Below are 20,523 nucleotides of genomic sequence, written 5' to 3'. Positions count from 1 at the left end.
TAAGACTGCAAATTTTGTCAAACATATATTTCTAACATTTAAAGCTGATTTCTGTTGTTGTTGTTGCAAATCTCCGGTGTTTAGCAGCGCTAAACCAGGTCTATGAAATTCGTCACTCTCAAAAAATCCAACATCAACATTGGATCCGCCAAAAGATCCAACCTTGAAAGTCCCAGACAATTCAGTATATGTTCGGGGGTGGCCTGATGGTCGGCACACTTCACACAGGTTGGAAAAGTCTTTTTTCCATTGCAATAAGTAACACACTATTCAATCGAGATCCTCTACCTAAATCTCGATCGCGATCCTTTTTTGACTGCGCGACGGCCGATGCAGCATGAGTTTCAGAGAGCGACAAAATCATAGCTGGAGGATAGGAGCAGCTTCTGTTGTCAAAGAAATGACAGGAGCACCAAAAGGTAGAAGTCTGACTTTGCTCCGATGCCTGCAGACCTTATTAGCTGGGCATGTTGGAACGGCATTCACGCCTTGGGTAGCCCTGTCAGGAGAATACTCTCCCGACGTACTTCGCCCGTTCCGCCCAGGAACACCCCCTCGCCACTTTGAGGCGGCCTGCAGGACTTGAGGGAGAAGCTGATTTCTAGAAACAAAATCTGCCTCTCTTTCTTATCTGATGAAGTAGATACGTAAAAAATGAATAAAGGAACAAATAAAGCAGTATCACCTTTTAAACAATAAAGCTATTATGTTTTTCTCATAAAAAAAATTCTTTAGTTGTTTTCAAAAAATAAATAAGAATAGAATACTTGCCAAAATAATTATATTTAATCAAAAAAAAAAATCGTCTGCACACTTTTTTCTTTCGGTTAAAAATAAAGCGCTACGAATTTCTTCCATTTCCCGTTGCCAAAAATTAAAAGAAACGAACAAATAATTGTACTTTAGAAACGAATTAAATAATTAATAAAAAGGCTTCTTAAGTAAATTAATTTTCATCTTTATTTTTACTAATAATAAAGCTAAAGGTGTGTGTCTCTGGGTGTCTGTTACGCGCATAGCGCCTAAATAGTTCGGCCGGTTTTCAAGCAATTTGGCACAGAATTAGTCCGTACCATAGGGGTGAGCGATTTTTCGAAAATTCGATTTTGTTCTTTTTCTATTCCAATTTTCAGAAAATTTTACTGAGCAGATTACTATAACATGGACGAGAAAATTACCATAACGTGGACGAGAAAATTACCATAACGTGGACAAGCAAATTATCATAACGTAGACGAGCAAAGTTCACGCCACTGTGAGTATCTATCTAATCTTTAAGTGATAAATAATTAATAAAACAGTTATGCCTGTCAAAACATGACTACAGGATCAGTGGCGCAACTAGAAAATAGTTTTAGAGGGGTATATTGAAAAAAAAAATTCTTTTAAAATCTTTGAAATGTGCAGTTTTAAAAACTTAATTTTAGACGGTCTTTGGTGGTGCTATGGGAGAAAACGGTACAAGGATCTCCGCGGAAATTTGTAGAAGTTGAAGAATTAAAACGCGATTAATAGACCATATTTATTGACGTTAGAATAAGAGGTGGAACTCTGGGATTCTACCCGATTTTTTCTTTCTTTTTTTGTAAAACAGATAGAAATCAATTCCTCCTCTCCCCTCCAATTTTTTGAAATTGAACTTCCAAACGCAATTTTAGACAACTTTGAAGATTTTTACGGGAAGGAGATTTTGGAGCACCCCCTGGAAAATTTTTCAAAATTAAAGCTGTAAAAACTTGAGCAATATTCTATGATATCAGGAGAAGAAGTTCACAGGGTATTTCACTTAAATAGTGATATTAAAGGAAAACGGTTCGGAGGCCCTTGCCCGAATGTTTTCTGAAATTGAAATCTTTAAAACGCGATTGTAAGACCATATCTGGTAACATTAGGGCCGGCAATCTTTTGAAATTGAAGCTCCAAAAACGCAATTTTAGGTGATTTTCGAAAATAGTTGTTTGGTATTCGAGGACATTCCCTGGAAATTTTACGAAACTGAAGATCGTGAAACGAAATTTAAGATGCTCCGTAATGCTTTTGGTGGCGGGAGAGGGAGAGAATCGGAGGAGTAGCATTTTGAAGACAATCTTACTTTCAGACGAACTAAAAAAAAAGAAAAATAATAAGGAAAAAAGAAAAGAGATAGGACGGAGGGCGGAGTAGCTGGGGAACAATCACTGTAACTACTGAAAATTTTTAATTCAAAGATTTATTTTTGAAAGAAACTTAAGATCTTCCCTATCAACATTATTTTTTTCTTATCAAAATCACTTTGTTTTCCTAAGACGTGTTTTTTTTTTTCTTCAATTATAAAAAATATTTTTGAAAAACATTCAACTCAGCATTCTGGAGGTGCATAAATTATAAAACAACATATTCACTGCAAGAACCAAAATGGGGAATAGCAAATTTCTTGCGCTTTGTATACTCAACTTTGTCAAATTATAGACATACCGAAACAGCATTCACGGCTCCACATATGAAGAAAAATGCTCATGTATGCATAAATTAAATTCATGTGTTTTCAGTGTAAAAGATTGCGCTTTTAAATAGCATGTTTGGACACAAGGCATTTTTTTTTCTTTTAGAAAGACAGTGAGGAGGATTGCTTCTTTTAATGAGCAGTATAATTTCATCATCACTATTAGATATAATGAAAAGTTCAAGTTAATTTTTTTGGTTGGAGATTTTTCCACTCATTTGGAACATTTTTGACTGATAGCGCTTGGCGCCTTTTTGACTCTGGCGCCGTCGTGCGTCGCACGGCCTTGCACATAGGGACGGCGCGGCCCTGCATGGGCGAGCATATTAACATAAGAAATCGGCGAGAAATTCATCATCCATTATTTGTAAATATACAGGCGAACCGAATGACCTTTTAATTTTCAACTACGGGCTAAGCCGTGCGGGTACCACTAGTTACTAATAATAAAGCTGAAAGTCTCTCTAACTGGATCTCTGTGACGCGCATAACCCCTAGACCGTTCGGCCAATTTTCATGAAATTTGGCACAAAGTTAGTTTGTAGCATGGGGGTGTGCACCTCGAAGCGATTTTTTCAAAAATTAGAATTTGTTCTTTTTCTATTTCAATTTTAAGAACATTTTCCAGAGAAAAATTATCATAAGATGGACGAGTAAATTACCAAGTTATCATAACGTGGAATCGTAACATGGGCAAGCCAATTGGCGAGCAATTCACCATACATTATTTGTAAATATACAGGCGAAACAAAAGATCTTTTAATTTTCTTCTTCGGGCAAAGCCGTGCGGATGCCACTAGTTATTAAAATAAAAAGCGTGCCTTCGGGCAAAGTGGGCATAGGATTTAATCATATATTTATTTATAATTTCTTGACTCGTGTGCTGTCTTAGATTTTCTAATTCAAGAAAATAAGTATAACTTTAAAAAGTTATTTTTAGGATGGCAATTAGTTAGTCTATTAATTTAATCAGTTATTTCTTTATGTTTTATAAACAAATGCGCTGACTTTAAATTGGATAAGTGCAACTGTTTTACTTTTATATATATATATAATGGCAGATAGCTAGTCAACTATTTTAATCATTTATAACTTCATACTTGATTGGCAGATTTACCAAATCACAATTAGTTAAGCCTACCCGCTTTGGGCTCCCTGGTAGGGCAAAGCGAGTTTTTCAAATGTTTACACAGTTTGATAATAAATAAATATTGGGTTTGAAATAAAATAAAAATTACTTTTTATTTTGAAGTTCGAGAACACTGCTGGGAAATAAAACCAAAATTGTTGCGATAAAAATCCGATTTTTTTTTTTTTTTATACACTATAAAGAAGTACAATTATGCCCTCTTTTCAATGCATATTGCATTTAAGCTTAGCTGTATTTCGTCCCGTTTACCTTAAAAACTAGAATTTTTTTTGTAAAATTTGTATACAACCCATATCTGGCCTATGAGTTACACTTGACTGATTTTCAAAGAAGGAAGCATGTTAAGCTTAACCTATGACCACTTTACCCGATATTACTTAAGTTGTTGTAAAGTAGTGTACAAAATGAATCCAGCTTAACTGTTAATGAAGAATGATGGATTTTTTAGAACTTTAGATCCAGTAATTGGTATCCATGTTACATTTCAAAGCAATAGTAAAATGAAAACCAGCTCTGGAGAAAACCCCGCTAAGGATTCTAGAAAGGATGTTTTATCTATTATCAGTTGTGATATCTATTACCAATTACAATACGTAGTAAGGAAATAGTTCCCCTCTAATCATTATAGCATCATTAACATATTTTATTTTTAGTTTTTGTTACAAGTTTTCTTAATTACTTCGCGAAGTCGTCTTTTCTTAACCACCTTTGACATAGTAAACTAAAATCACTTCAAATCGTTAATATTTTATCTATTGGTGAGAGTAAAAATGTCAGTCATTTTTATACAAAATAATTATAATTCTACATCCTAGAAGGATAAACATTTGAAAGACTACTATACCCTATAAATAGAAAATCATTTCTTCTTGAGCAAATCATACATACTGCATCTGACATGCTGAGTCTCGACAGTGAAGTAAGACACCAGAATAGCTTAATCCTACTTTCGCGTCATCCTAACATGTTGTTGTCATATGTATTAGATAACTAATGAAAGAGAAAGTGTTCCCATCAGTGCTTTTCATAGTTTATTTCTTTTATCCTTCATCACTTTATTAATAATGTTTAAACATTCTTCATTTAAAACATAAGTATATTTGAATTGCTGTTCCTTCTTTTATTTAAAAATTCCCTTTTTACTTTCTTTAACAAAAAAGGCAGTATTGTATTCGCAAAAAAAATTTCACTCAAAAATCGGCCTTAATTTCCATTTTGCTCACCCCCAAATGGATGTTGAATTTTTTTTTCAACCCGACCACACGTACATATGTACCCACGTACAGAACGTATAGACGCCCGAAATATCCATTTTGAAGTTTCCCCAGTTAATTACAACGAGTTTTCTCGTGACATCTGTATGTACGTATGTATGTGTGTATGTATGTCTCATAACTCAAGAACGGAATGTCCTAGAAAGTTGAAATTAGGTACGTAGATTCCTAGTGGGATCTAGTTGTGCATTTTCTTTTTTGGTTGCATTCGTATGCTCCAAAGGGGGTCTTTTGCCCCTTTTTGGGGGGAAATCATTGTTAATTTCGATGTAAACTCAAGTGGTGTTATAATTTGACGGACACTTGGCAATATCTCGCCAGTCTTTTGTTCACCAACTTAGCGACAAATTTGGCTTTTTTTTTTCAAATCTAGTTTCAATTTGACCACTGTTGGTGATATTTAGAGAGTAAACTATTGAATCATATTAAAACTGCCAACAATGAGAAAATGACATTAAATTGGAGTAAAAGGAAGTCATGTGGTGCACACATCAGCTCGTTATTAATGAGATTTCAATAAACAGGATTTTTTTCCTAGATAAGATATACGTATCTCCTCTATTCAGCTATGCGATACCGTACTTTAAATTATCAAAGAACTTGCAAGAACGCGTCCTTTCCAAAAACATTAGCAAATCGACATTTCATATGCATAGTTTATAATTTAGCACTCATCATATAATCGTACAACGCCTCAGTGAACCTGGTCAGTATTTGTGCCGTAACCTTACGATTTAGCTGCTAGTAGATAGGCCACATTATGCCACTGTCAATGATGGATAAATTTATAAACTTCTTTCATAACTTTCTACTTTCTTGAGCGAAGAAATGTCTTCCGAAGATATTTTATAAAGTTGAAATAATTTTAAATATGTTTATCAATCTCAAGTTTATTACTATAACAAATCAAATATTTATGGGGATGGCTTAACTACTGAGGGTTGAATATCTTTCCTAAGCTGTCGGTTATTCTGCTGTGCCAGAAGTAGGCCGGAGTGCAACGCGCGAGGGTAGTTCTACTTTGTTCCCTGTAGAGTACGAAGCTAAGAAAGGAACTTCAGTCCTTCAGACCTCACAACCTAATCTCTCTTAGAATTCTATCAAGTCAATTGTTGGAAAAGCCTTTGGAGCCTCTTTTCTTTTCCGATAACTCATTTTCAGTTTTTGTAACAGATTATATTTTCCCACTAGTGGTACCCGTGCGGCTTTGCCCGTAGTAGAAATTTGAAAGGTCATTTGGTTCGCCTGTTTATTTACAAATAATGGATAATGAATTTCTCGCCAATTATCTATATTCATTTGCTCGCTCATGTGACGATTCCACGTTATTATAATTTGATAATTTACTCGTCCACGTTATGATAACTTCCTCGGCAAAATGATCTTAAAATAAGAATAGACAAAGAACAAAATCAAACTTTTGAAAAAATCGCTTAGAGGTGTTCATCCCTATGCTAAGAACTAATTTTGTGCCAAATTTCATGAAAATCGGCCAAACGGTCTTGGCGCTATGCGTGTAACAGACATCCAGAGATCCAGACATACAGACTTTCAGCTTTATTATTAGTGAAGATGGATTAAACAGATCTGCAATGTATCCGAATGTCCAAGAAAGAAATCTGTTGAAATTTTGAAAGATTCCGGCTTGTTTCTGGTCATGACTCTTTTCAGGCATCTCTACCGCATCAATGTCATTTTGGGTTGTACTTTATGTAATCTTGAGAAAGATATGGTCTTTTCGCATTCTCTGCAAGCGCCTTGAGCTTCCTCACACTTCAGCTTGGAAGCGAGAACCATCTTCAGATTATTGATAAACTGACTTCATTTTCACTGGATTCTGTTTTGCTTTGAATTTGACGTTCAGTTGTCTTGTGACTTGCCACGTGAAATATTTAAAAAAAAAAAAAAAAAAAAACACTTAACTATTCCTCAGACTTTCCGGAAGATTGAAGCGGAGCTCCAGCAGGTCCCGGGAATCTAATGAGTAAGATTTTGATCGGTTGCCATTATCCGTGCGATTGAATCATTTAATAAAAATGTTTCATTGGAACTTTCAAGGAAACAATATCATATCTATTATTTCTTATAAGGAAAGCATTTCTTTAAACCCCTGCAAAATAAATCAATACATTAATGTTTTCTTGGCAATGGATTGTTATCTTTGGACTGCACTGTATTTACTGGGAGAGTAAATTTGATGAAATCTTTTTTTTCCCATATAGGATGTTTCCATCAAGCGACTACTTTGGGTCCGGCTCCGGAGAAGACGGTCCGTGTGGGCGAGAGCGTCAGCATCCCGTGTCCGCTCTCGACGCCCGGCGGCTCCGTCCAGTGGCTGCAGAACGGACAGCCGATCGTCCTGGATCCGAGCGCCTCAAAGCGACGCCACTGGAACATCCACCCGGACGGAACGGCCGCACTGACGATCGGAGACGCACGGAGGTCGGACGCCGGGCGATGGGAGTGTCGGGAGCTGGCTGCGGACGGGACGGTCAGGAGCATGGTCAAGGTGCTCGACCTCGTCGTTGGCAGTAAGTGGCATTTGTATTGAGAAAGCTGTCGGCTCTCAACTCTTTTGGTTCTACCATCTGACGCTGCTCATTCCTTGATTTAATATGTAATGACTCAATAGCATTTTAATAAAATATAATGTTAACCTGTGGGCGAATCCCTGGTGCCCGGTAACCTGGGGGCTAAAAAAAATACCTTTGTAACTGGTTCTTTCAGAACACACAGGTGCACAACTAGACTCCACTGGAGTCTAGTTGTGCACCTTCCTCCACTCCACTGGAGTCTACGTACCAAATTTCAACTTTCTAGGACGTACCGTTTTTTGAGTTATACGAGATACATACACACATACATACGTACATACAGACGTCACGAGAAAACTCGTTGTAATTAACTCGGGGTTCGTCAAAATGGATATTTCGGGTGTGTTAACTTCCTAGGCATATATCCACGTGTGATCGGGTCGAAAAAAAGAAACTCAACGTTCATTCGGGGGTGAGAAAAATGGAAATTTAGGCCGATTTTTGAGTTAAAATTTTTTCGCGATTACAATACTTCCATTTTTTGTAAAAGGAAGTAAAAATTCTGATTACAGTGATTTTTTATAATACATATCAAAAACCATTCGAAAAAGTATCTATATATATAATTCTCTTACGTGCCGGCAAATGAAGGGGTGAATTTCTAAACCTCTGTTGGCAACACTTCGCCGATAAATCATGTAAACAAACTTCTACGTTGTTTTGAAATCTTGAATCACAGAATACTCAACGAACTTTTTTTTTTTTTTGAGATGAGTTTGAGTCGGGCTGTGGCCCATTTCAACCTTAATCAGCAAAGAAAAGCTCAAAGAAGGCAGGAAACCGTTCTTGAATCCAATTTAAGACGAGCCATTTCCAGAGTTGTATTCTCTGATTCGCTGCCGATAATTTTTAGCGGCTGGGGAATTTTCAGTCAGCAGTTCCTTCAACAGATCAGGTGCGTCACACAATGCCGGTAACCGCACCTTTCCGTCATGGCATTATTTAGTATATTTATTTGCAGTATTACGCTCTTTCTGCCAATAAAGAGCACCACAAAATTCGCATTCTTCACACATTGCTCCACAATCATGTTCATCGGCAATGTTGTTTTGAACGCGTAGGCGCTTTGAGCGTCGTCTATTCTCTGCTTCAGTACGACAGTTCAGTTCAAAATGAATAACCGAGAAAGAATTTACTTTATTCCTTTTATTCTCAGCTGAAAGGTTTCGCCAAATTTGTTTAGGGTTATAGTAGTTTTAGTATTGTGCAAGCAAAGTAGCCTTGGCGAGTTTTCGCGTTTTTAGTTAAACCATTTTTTGTTCGTGACGTGGCAAGGATTCAGAATAACAACAAGAAGGACAAACGTTTGAGAAAATATGTTTGGTGCTCTCTGAGCCTGTTTTTAGTCATGGCCAGCTCTATGTGGCATTATCAAGAACAAGATCTTTTGAAGCAGTGTCAGTTGTGGCTCCCAAACGGGACATTTTTAATTGTGTATATGAGGAAGTTTTCTCAGATTAGAATATATAAGAGTGTAAATATGTAAATATATAAGAGTGTAAATAATGTAAATACATCCCTCGGGGGAGCCTGTAACCCCTAGAGGGCGCGTCCCCAGGTGGCGGATAGGGGAATGCCTTCATTGGTTTTCCAATGGGTGGTAGAAGGGAAATAAAATACCTTCCGCGGACCAACAGGTAGAAGTGCAATCTCTCCAAAGCAATGACAGACACTTTTGTATCTATAATGGTAAAGTTGTGCACATTGCCAAGGCAGTCATCTTACATACAGCAAAGTTAAACTGTCGAAAATCTGGCTAAAGCAGACAAATTAACATTATGAACGTAATTTTCATATTGGTTAAATGGATGGTGACCTAAATGCAATTACCAACTTTAATTTTTACGGAAAATTTTAGCTAGGCTAATGTATTGGCATACAGCGAGCGAGCGAAGCGAGCATGGATCGCGAAGCGATCCACAGGGAACTGCGTAAGCAGTTCCGGGGGTTGGCGAGCGATAGCGAGCAGGGGGCGATAGCCCCCTAGTCGTCAAAATTTTAAAATAAGCAATTGAGTTAAATAATCATGTGAGGCAGTGAGAAGCAAAGGGATGTAAGTGGATATTTTCAAGTTTTGAGTAAAACGCTTTCAAAGTTGCAGGTTTAGGTAGAAAAAAAATGGAAGAGGAAAATTTTTTCTAAATATGCTGTATAGCAGCATCCACCACGCTACTAGTACTATCTCTTGCCCCAAGACAGAGGAGAGTTTTACCTACCAGAGGAGAGTTTACATACCATTTGTACTGGTTATCTCCAAGTTTTTAATTTTGACACTTGCATCCCTTTGCTTCTCTCTACGACATATCAAGTTTAGCATCCTATTTGTAATTCAAATGAAACTGAGCGAAGCCTAAAATGAATGCTCTAAAACAATTCTCCATAGGTACAAAAAAAAATAGCTCGAATCGAAAAAAAATCATTTAAAATTCATCTCTTGTTGAATTTGAACCACATTTATTAATGAATAAAGGTATTTAAAACTACTTTTGATTTGCGAATCAAACACTTAGGAAAACAGTCTTTATTGAAAAGCAATCTAATTACTGAGTGTATTTCATTTCCATAACAATTAATAAATAATGACGGTTCAAAAATATCTTCCGGGTGGATTTGCATTCTGTAATGAATACTTTTCGAAACTGAACATTCAACTTGTCTGCAAAGTAAATTGAATATTCTTAATTCAATTAACAAGCGCTCTGAAGTAATGTTTTATTCAGTACGATCCGTCAATTCAGGAAATGTTTACTATTTTATCTAACATCACAATTTAAAAATACAGATAAAAGAGATTGAAAGAAATAAATGCATGTTTCTCTTTTTTTTTTCCATTTATATTGATTTGCGTGGCATAAAACCATGATTTTTGGTTTCGTGGCATAAAACCATGTTCTGAAATCTGTTCCAAAATGCGGGCTTCGAAATGTTCTAAAAAAGGAACTGTGTCCATGCTTAAAAAGTGTTCTAAACGTGCTTCAAAACTATTTTTCGATTTACAGTTTATTGAATGCTAACATCAGCAAAGGTTCAGCTATATATATATATTTACACATTAACCAGTAAATGTTCATACATATTTACCAATTTCAGTCCTTCACTGTAACATATACACTTAAAAAACCTTATAAACCAAACTTTTAAGAGAAAATTCTAGTTGCGGAATTTTTTTGAGTAACCTAATTTGTAAGGAATACTAAAAAGGCGACATGTGCCTACGCATTAAATAATCATTCTATGCACCACGGAAATTAACTTATGCCTTTCGTATTGCTTGTCAAGTTGCCGTCTTTTGAGAACATGTTCATTAAAAAAAGAACATCTCTGAAAGAAACTTCCCAGAGAATCAAAACAAAAAATAAATAAATAATAGCTCTTTATTCTTGACTTATTATACTTTAAAAGATTTATACTTATTTTCTTCAGCATAATTTATTTCACAAACCCACAATCTAGTTTTTTGCTTCTTTTTGTTTATGACTGACTTTAAACATCGTTTCTTTACCAGTTTAATTCCAGCAATTCATTTTTTGTTTCCTTCGTCGAAAAGACTCAAAACAATCGGAGACGCGTCGAAAAAAGTCCTTTGATAAAGAGCGCTCTTATTATACTCCCAAATCGAGGTAAGAATTCGCCTCATTAAATTGCTACTCTTTTTTGAGACTTCTTTGAGGAGGCAGATCTAAGCATCATTAGGGGAAAATCTGGGCTATTCAAGTGGTGCATAAATTAGTCCGTTCCGGTCTCAGCAGCTGTGGGGATTAGTATGAACAGACGCGAAAACTGTTTTGTTTATAAATCATCCGTTACCGTCGCCATAGCAGGAAAACTAAATAGTTAAATAGTTTACAAATGCAAAAATCTGTCGTTTTGCCCTTTCAATGTAGATTTTATTTTATTCTAAAAGTGTTCTTCAATAGTTAGTTAAATCTCAAAGTTTTAGCTTTTGTTCCATTTTAATCTCGGCCATTAATTTATTCTTATTTTTTTCTATTTCCTTCGTTCGTTCGAATGACCATTTGAAATGCATTTGTTTTGGCAAGTTTAAGAAAAACATATCTTTACGATTAATAATTAGCAAAACATAGGATTACTTTGAGCTCGTTGTTTTAAATTCAGCTGTATCTTGTGCTGAGTTGAGAATATAACTGAGGTACTTTCTTCTACGAATCAACACTATTCTTTGAAAGAAGGTTTTAAGCAGAGCTTTGTCTTCTCATTTTCATTCTATCGTTGCGTTAAAATCCAACCGTGGATATCTATTTATACACGTCATTCGAACTCCTCGAGAGAGGTAAATAATTGAAGATCTAACCAGGTATCAAGAGATTCGAAATTTTACGAGGATCATGAATGGTAAGGCTCATCTTTGATCTACTTTAATTAGTAAAGAAGTTTTTTTAACGTCAATCTTCAGCGTTGTTTTAAAAGCAAACTCAAAAGCTGTAAGCCAGCCAATAATGACTGGTTCGAGCGAAATTGAATTATTAAGAAAGCCGCGTTCTTTAACGCGATGATTTTTTCATCCCATAATTACCTTTTCCTTTGAAGGAATGTGTTGTAAATCTTAAAAACGTCAATTAAAATTCTTTCGCTATTTTAAACTGCCTCAGGCAGCAATAAGTGATTATTTAAGTCCTTTCCTTCAAAATCAAGATGTGGCCATCATGAACTATTTAATTAAATGTGTATTGCTTTGATTAATCAATGTGTCGATGCATTTATCACTATTAACTTCAATAAATGAAGAAAAAAATATCATTTAGCCCTTTGAGTGAGAAGATGTGCAACTATTTCAAGAACTAGGCTACTGATATCACTGACCTTTGACGACTAAAGAATTTCTGTAGTTTTGTCTTTCAAGACAGAAAACATTTACATTTATTTCATCTATTAATTCAAGTTTTTGCATGAGATATAACGATATAAATAGTTGTTACTTTGATTAAAAAGAACCATTAATTAAAAATTATATAATTCGTGGGTATAATTAACTTACATAAATATCGAGTCTTTTCTAGAAAAAAAAACAGTTAATTGAAGAAAACAATATTTTATTAAAAAAGCTACGATTTCTCTAAATATCTACCCTGAATTCAAAAAAATTGCTGGAGGCACAATGATCTCATGAACTCTGAATCAACAAACTTATTTGGAAGAAAAGAATAAACCTTTCAAACACATTTAAAAAAATCTTTCCATAAAAATATTTCTGTTAATTGAAAATCGTTTACAACAAAATTCAATTAAGAACAGCGTTCTAAAAAAAATCGTATGTGTTATGCATTTTTTCAAAACTCTGACAGCTATTTCACTCATCAAGTTACTAATTAATGGTTCGATGCAGTCTCCCCAATTTGGTTGTTAACTTTTTTGATATTTTATTTTCTGTTTTGGCTATAATTAGCTCGATTCTTTGTCAAATTTAGCTTCGAAATTTATTGCGATTTACCGTTATATTTCATTTTAACTGCACTTTTCCCCTTCTTAGTTGTTTGGGTTCTTCTAATGCATATTAACTGCTTGATTGCGCACTGTATTGTAAAGCAGTAAACCGTGAGCTAGCTTTTAAAGTAGTAACTTTCGTTTGTGAAAGGTAATTAAGCTGGGTTTTTTATTATGTTTACGCATATTTAGCCAGAGTCTAATTATAATTAATTTTGTCCACATGTTTCTTTTTTCTTTATTTTTTTCTGCTTGTCTTGGTCTTTATTAAATTTATCATTCAAGCGTGCTTTGGATAAAATTAATACAAAAAGAGAAAAATAAATAAATAATAAACTACACACTGCTAAGCTAACTTATCTCAAAGACTATTCATTGCTAATTTCTTTCAAAAAATGGACTTGTTTCGATGAAGTAGAATGCTAGTTTACAGTCGTTTGTTAGTTTTAGTTTCATATACATTATACAGGGTGTTCCGTTTAACCTTCAAGACCTCCATTTTCGCAACCGTTAGCCCTAGATGCATACTTCCAATTGAAAAAATTGTTCAAAATCAGATGCAGAGTTAAGATGAGGAAAGTTTGAAGCAAAAATAAAAATGAGTCAAAAATACAAAATTTAACTTTTTATACGAGCCCCAGGTCCCCTAACTTACATTTAGGGAAATAATCTCCATTGAAAATAATTCCAACACAAAAAGTTTGATATTGGCACGACTAATATTCACTGCGATGTGAAACTCAGCATTTTGTGACTTACAAAACTTTATATGCCGTCAATAACACCTTTTGGGGGGGGGAAGCAGATAACAAAGGTTTAAAATTATATGTGTGCAAAGATTGATTTTTCAAACTGTTCGAGGTTTTGTTGTGTGTTTTTGCGTATCATTGCATAACATTTGCATTTATTTTAAAATAGCAATGAAAAATATAAATATTTATTTTTTACTTCGACAACCTGTCATTCCTCTGAAAGGGCGATAATTTCCTATTTCATCTTCTGTATGATCCCTTAAAACTTTGAACTGGAATATCTCCTTGAGTTTTGGTCGCACAAATGTCAAGTTTTTTGTGTTAGTAATATTTTTCAACGGAGATTATTTCTCTTTCTATATATATATATGTGTATAAGTTAGGGGACCTATGGCCCGTATAAAAAGTTTTTTGTATTTTTTGACTCATTTTTATTTTTGCTTCAAACTTTCAATATCTAAACTTTGCATCTGATTTTAAACACTTTTGCAGTTGGAAGTATGCATCTAGGACTGACGGTTGCAAAAATAGAGGTCTTTTAGGTTAAAACGGAACACCCTATATATTAGGGCGGGCCGAAAAACAACTTTTTTAAAATTCGATGATGGGTAATGTGGAAAAGGTGCCACTGGTAGAGCAAAATGCACATAAAAAATTTGAATTTTTTTTTTTTTTTTCAAATTTCTTGATCTGCCGCAATTGGGTTGAACTTTCGATAAAATGCTGTATTTTTATGTTTTTAGCATAAATTAGTAAAAATAGTATATTTCTTTTTCCAATGATGAATTGCGCGGAAAAGAAGCCATTGGTGGCACTAAACTCCCATAAAAATTTTGAGGTGTGGGGTACCGTGCTTTCCTTTGCCACAAATAAGTCGGAAGTTTTAGCAATTCTCAGTTTTTTTAACGTTTTCAAAAAATTTTCTCAATTCGTAAAAATTTTGTTTTTGCGATATTTCTCTACCATAATTATATAGTTTTATCACATGTGATGCATTTTTAGATGCGTGATATGTCATAAATTAACTACTTATTGCGTATAAATTTTTTAATTTAAATGATGCTATTAGAAAAATTAGTGCAGCTCTCTGATTTGCGTTCAAAACCAACGGGAGTTACGCAGAATTCGTTGTTAATCACTGGTAAATCTTTTTAAATTAGAACAAAGTTATTATCTCTTAACTAAAAACGGTAGCGTGAAACGACACTCCCGTAAGAACATGAAAAGAAAAACAAAAAACAGCGGTGTCCTTGAAGGTGTTTAAAAAAAAAGAAGGAAATAAATAAAGAACTGCATTATTTGGTGTACATTTTTCATATGAACGAACTCCCGGTCTGGCACCTGATAAATAAGATAAAGAACTGAACCTGCCTGCGAAAACCTACTTATGCTATCATTCTAGGTTACCTCTGCCATACAATTTCTACATTGGCAGAAGAAAAGGAAAATAGGTACTGAAAATTTGAGCACAGACCAAAAACACGTAATTGATAGTTATGCAACTGTTTCAACTGGACTGTGCTCTCCAGAGTTTCAAGACAGCCAACCAGGGACTATTACGTAGTCTAGGTAGCTCACAGCTGCCTACAGAACTCTTTGCTTGGCTTAAGTATCTCAAAACCCAAAGCTGCCTTACGATGTGTCGTACTGTTCGCTATATGAATTGATTTGTCCGTATGATTCGCCTAAAGAAACGACCAGAGAACGAACGCAAAAGGGATTTATAAAAGTAAATCACATGGCCAACCTAAGAATTCACAACAATGCTACCACATCTATAAAAACTGACGAAAACCAAGGTATCAAAGCATTGTGATGAATTTTAATTGAATAAATAGATAGAAATTAGAAGAAGAAACAAGTATCAGGAAATTCGAATGTTTAAGGTTCCAAAATTAAAATTCAGGTTAACTGAATACGACGATATGGTCGGTTTGGTTCTCAACCAATATCAGCCAACCTCGAATCACGAATCACTTTCGTCGCAAGAAACTGAAACAAACATAATGTTAGAAACAATTTTAGAAACTGAAATCCTACGCCAGCTGTGTGTAGTAAATAAAGATACTATTAAAATAGTAATGGATTTTGCAGATGGCTACGAAGAAAGAGATGCTTTCATTGTAGCAATACTGTAACAGAAGTAAAATCGCTAAAATGCGGAAATTCAACTCGAAAAATGCTTTCATTAGTCAAAACAGTGTAAATATAAACTCTCTGTTGAAAGTACAAGCAGAAATTTTCTGTACACCTACACCATCTTTAGTTCTTTGTTGAGTTCTGTGCTGTTTAACGTTAATTTTGACCACAGCTGTAGAAAGTTTTCGAATTACAATTTTCAAATTTAAAATATTATACGCAATAAGTAGTTACTTTATGACACACCACTCATCTAAAAATGCATTACATGTGATAAAGCTATGTAATTACGGTAGAGAAATATGGCGAAAACAAAAATTTTACGATTTGAGAAAATTTATTGAAAACGTTAAAAAAACTGAAAATTGCTATAACTTCGACTAATTTGGGGCAGAGGAAAGAATTACACCACACCCCCCAAAATTTTTATGGGCGTTTAGTGCCAACAATGGCACCTTTTTCGCTCTCCTCATCCGTCAAAATAGAAATATACTATATTTACTAATTTTGGCTAAAAACATGAAAAAACAGCATTTTTTCGAAACTTCAACCCAATTGCGGCAGAACAAGAAATTGTGCAAAAAAATTCAAATTTTTTATGTGCACTTTACTCCACCAATGGCACCTTTCCCACACTACCCATCATCGAAATTTAAAAAAAAAAGTTGTTTTTCGGCTCACCCTACTGTATATATAATGTAGAGGATCTATTTAAGCGTTTTCAGCCGAAAGAGTTTGAACTTTGATGCCCAAAATAAAGGATATGATGGACAAAATCACTTTAAGCTGAATAAATTGAATTTATTTAACACACATTTTTCCATAAAGAGTGATATTTCCTTAGAACGAAGCATTGATAATTATAATTTTTTTTTAAATGCAAAGCTTTAAACTTATTATTATTTTTTTAGAACAGCATTGTAAAACTTAAATTTACAGTACCTCATGCAAATGCGGCGTTTCAAAATTACAATGAATTTCTCCTTTGTAGTTTAAAAACAAAACTATATAAGAAATTATTAACATTTTACATGTCTACATTCTTGTGAGCTGAAAATAGTTTGTTGTCGAAAACGGATCTCGTGAGAACTGGACTGCGTATTCAGTAATTGCCATTGTGAAATAACCAAAACAACCTCAAAAAAAAAAAAAAAAAAAAAAACCATCTATGCACTAATGAATGTAAAAATTCATTAAACTGTCAAGATCCAGCTTTAGTTAGATTTTAAACAGAACTTTTTGTGAAAAGATTAAAAAATGTAACCATCTGAACAAATACCAACAATGAGCGACAATCTTTGAAACTACGTAACATTTGTGAAAGGATTGGAAAGAGTAACCTTCAGATTGAATGGCACAAATGAACGATAGTCACTCAATTTGGGTTTCTAATTCATTCTTTTATTATTAATTCTTTTAGTTCAGAGTTTCTAAAATATTAAGTACAGTCGAGCCCGCTTAGCAGAATACCAAATTTGGAGAGAAAAATTATTCTTAAAAGCGAAATATAATTTTCCTGAATCAAAATGACAAACTGTAACGGTTTGTATTAAGCAGTAAGTTACTGCCGTAATCCTGGCTTAGGGGCAGTAACTTGCTGCGAAATTTCCCCGAGATTTGCCTTCAATTTATGAGTTGAACTGCACCATGTCTGCAGACTCTCGCTGGTGGGAAAAAATATCCTTAGCTACCTGTTTACACTCTCAGCTGCAATGAGTTGCCTCCAGCTTGGTTGTTTCCTATTTCAGACTGCTGAGTCCTTAACGAAGACGAACTAGTCTCTGGATGGGATTACCTGGTTGTCGATGTTTTGCATGTGCAACGGCTTGGTACATTGAATATTTAATACATTGATTGAGATATTTTTTTAAACCAATATTCCAACAAGCGAACTTGTCTGTATTTGTTACGCATATAAAGATGAATCCATGGGCACAACTGCTTGTTGTGTGCTTGTACCTTGTGTCTTCTCAGACATACTAAAACAGTGTTAGGTCTTTCCTCTTCAGGATCCCCGACTGATCCCTACCTGGAGCTTGAAGGCCGGAAGTTAGTGCATCAGGCTACTGTGACTGTCCGGGAGCCTCAGAAGCTGTCCATCCACTGCGTAGTTTCTGGAGCAATTCCACCGGTTAGGAGGATACATTGGTCCATAGGTATGATATTGTTTGTTCGGAATCATTCAAATGCTGTGTATGAAATGCTGTGTTGATAGAAAAATTAATTCTATTTTCGGATGATAAATTACATACATACATACCTGATTCTTGCATACATATATACATGCATGCATGCATACATCATACATACACGCGTACACACACACATACATACACACATTCATTCATCCATTTACCCATCCATCCTTCCATTCATTCATTCATTCAAGGAGGTTGTAATTGATGCGTTGACACTAAAAAGGATGTAAGTCAAAAAGCGGTATATTCTTGCTGACTTCTTTCAAATTGCTGATGTATCCTAGTCATCAAATTTATAAAAAAATTTTGCTGGAAGAATTCAACCTTATTTAAGGTTACATTGAGGTTGAATTCTACCAGCATATAATTTCCATAAGCTTGAAGCTTTGAAGCCTGAGATACATCTGCAATTTGGAAGAATTAAGTATGAAGAAGAAACCGTTTTTTGAGTCCTACACCCTTTTTAATATCAACGCTTCAATTAAAATTACGGTGTTGAGGCCTATGTTGAGCTCATTCCAATAAACGTAAAATATTAAAACTTTGTATGCACGTTTTATGGACTGTGAAAGAAGGAAAGTGCAACAAGAAAAATGCTAGTTCAAATTTTTAATATTAAGTTGTAAACGGACACTAGAGGAAAATAAAACAACAATCAAGACAAAAAAACTTTAGTTTATCACCTAAGTTATTCAAATCGATTTCCATTTGCCTCACACACATATTCAAAGCATTTTATAACTTGAACAAAAGAATTCCTTTTATAATTAAGTATACCTTGAGCAGTTAACATAATTCAATGAATTTTTATTTTTTTAATGAAAATGTATCTTTCTTTAAGAATTAAGAGTGGGAATCTTCACTTTACGAGGGGGGACCCAAAAGAAACCGGACTAATGGTGGGATGCCAATCCTAGATGTAGTCGAGTATTCTCCAGCTAGATGACTCAAGTAGAGACCTTCACAAACCAGCTGTGCAAGTGGCGTCAGTGTAATTCATACCGTCTGATCGTAGGGTTGGTTTTCTCAGGTGCTGTTTCTTTCCGCCTGCAAACTCATTACATGGCAGATTTAAAAGAACTAACTAAACTTGAAATTTTGCTTCTTCTGCTTGAAAAGCCGGCAACGGATTAGCTTACCAAATGTTTCAACAAGCTTTCAAGACCGATGCCATGAGCCGTACATAAGTTTTCAAGTGGTTTGGGCGCTTTAAACGCGGTAGTATGAATGTTGAAGATCATGCTCGATCTGAGCGCCCTTCATCGTCTCGAACTGATAAAAATGTTGAAAAAATCAGCCAAAAAATCAACGAGAGTGGTCGTTTTACGATTGACGAAAATTTAGAAGAAACAAGAGTGAGTTGGAGTTCACTAGGGCGGTTGGAAGGATGGTTCCTTCACAATGATAACGAAACCGTACACACAACCTTTACTATTAACCGCTAATTGGCCTCTCAGGGGTGGCCAGTCGTTTTTCGACCTCCGTATTCGCCAGATCTAGCCCCCTGTAATCTTTTTCTGTTCCCGAGGATGAAAAAAAATCTGAAAATGAAGCGTTTTGATGATGTAGAGGCTGTAAAAATTACTTCGCAACGGGCACTGGACATGGTCAAAGTTACAGAGTTCCAGGGGAACTTCTAACAGTGGAAAAAAGGAATTAACGAGTGTATTGCATCTAAGGGTGAACACTTTAAAGGAGACAAAAGAAATTCTGTGAATAAACTAATATATAAATATTTTAGAACAAAACCCCGGTTATTTTTGGGTCCCCCCTCGTATATCTATTTTCGGCGAATAGTTTTCTATGAAGAAAATATAATGGTCAAAACATTAAATAAATCCACAATCAGTACATATTTCAAAATATTTATTCTGGAAATGTTTAGGATTCAAAATCGTCTACTTCATCCAAACAGGTAAATAAACTTAAATATGATACTTTTTCAGTATCATTTACAGCTGAAAGCCCAAAAGAAAAAAACAAAAACAAGAAAAAAAAGAATGATGGTTCAAAATTAACAATAAAGTTAGAAAAGATTACCTACAGACTCTCAAACGTTATTAAGATCGATGTAAACATAATGTAGCAGAATTACAAACAAAGAGGCATTAATAGACGGTTAGCAAACAAAGATTCCTCTCCTGGGATGAGCTTTCTTGCTGGTAAATACTTCAGTGTAGTCCCTTCATCTGTAGAATACAAAAAGGAATTAATTAATAGAGACTCACCTTACTCCGCAAAAGAAATATAATGGATGTAGAAATGTTAAGTTTTTGCAACATAATCCCTTGAAAATTAGTTTTGATTACGATTTGTTTAAAGTCGCTGCTAATTTATTTCACCCCAAAAAATGCAACTTTGGCTTCAATAAAGCAGTAATAATCTTAGTTTTGTTTCGTTAGATTAATTTGAGAGGATTTTAATTTAGCTGTCATAGAGGGGTTGCTATTTTCATTCCGAAACTTATCATTTGTATTTTGCGAATGATTTGT

The 20,523-nt window shown here is 34.8% G+C and overlaps 1 protein-coding gene across 2 annotated transcripts in view; it reads left to right on the top strand.

Moving 5' to 3' along the window:
* Window positions 1-20,523, top strand: part of LOC129235314 (muscle M-line assembly protein unc-89-like) — a 582,103-nt gene that overhangs the window by 493,728 nt on the left and 67,852 nt on the right. The window contains exons 2-3 of one of the 2 annotated variants that reach the window (XM_054869050.1): window positions 7,129-7,437; window positions 17,843-17,989. In XM_054869050.1, the coding sequence (XP_054725025.1) occupies window positions 7,129-7,437; window positions 17,843-17,989 (456 nt within the window). Of the gene's footprint in view, window positions 1-7,128; window positions 7,438-17,827; window positions 17,990-20,523 lie in introns of both variants that reach the window. The other variant, XM_054869049.1, reaches the window with a different exon arrangement.

This window comes from Uloborus diversus, chromosome 2 (assembly GCF_026930045.1).
Source record: "Uloborus diversus isolate 005 chromosome 2, Udiv.v.3.1, whole genome shotgun sequence".
Classification (NCBI taxonomy): Eukaryota; Metazoa; Arthropoda; class Arachnida; order Araneae; family Uloboridae; genus Uloborus; species Uloborus diversus.
Note: the sequence above shows the minus strand (reverse complement) of the source record. Positions and strands in the feature narration are given on the sequence as shown.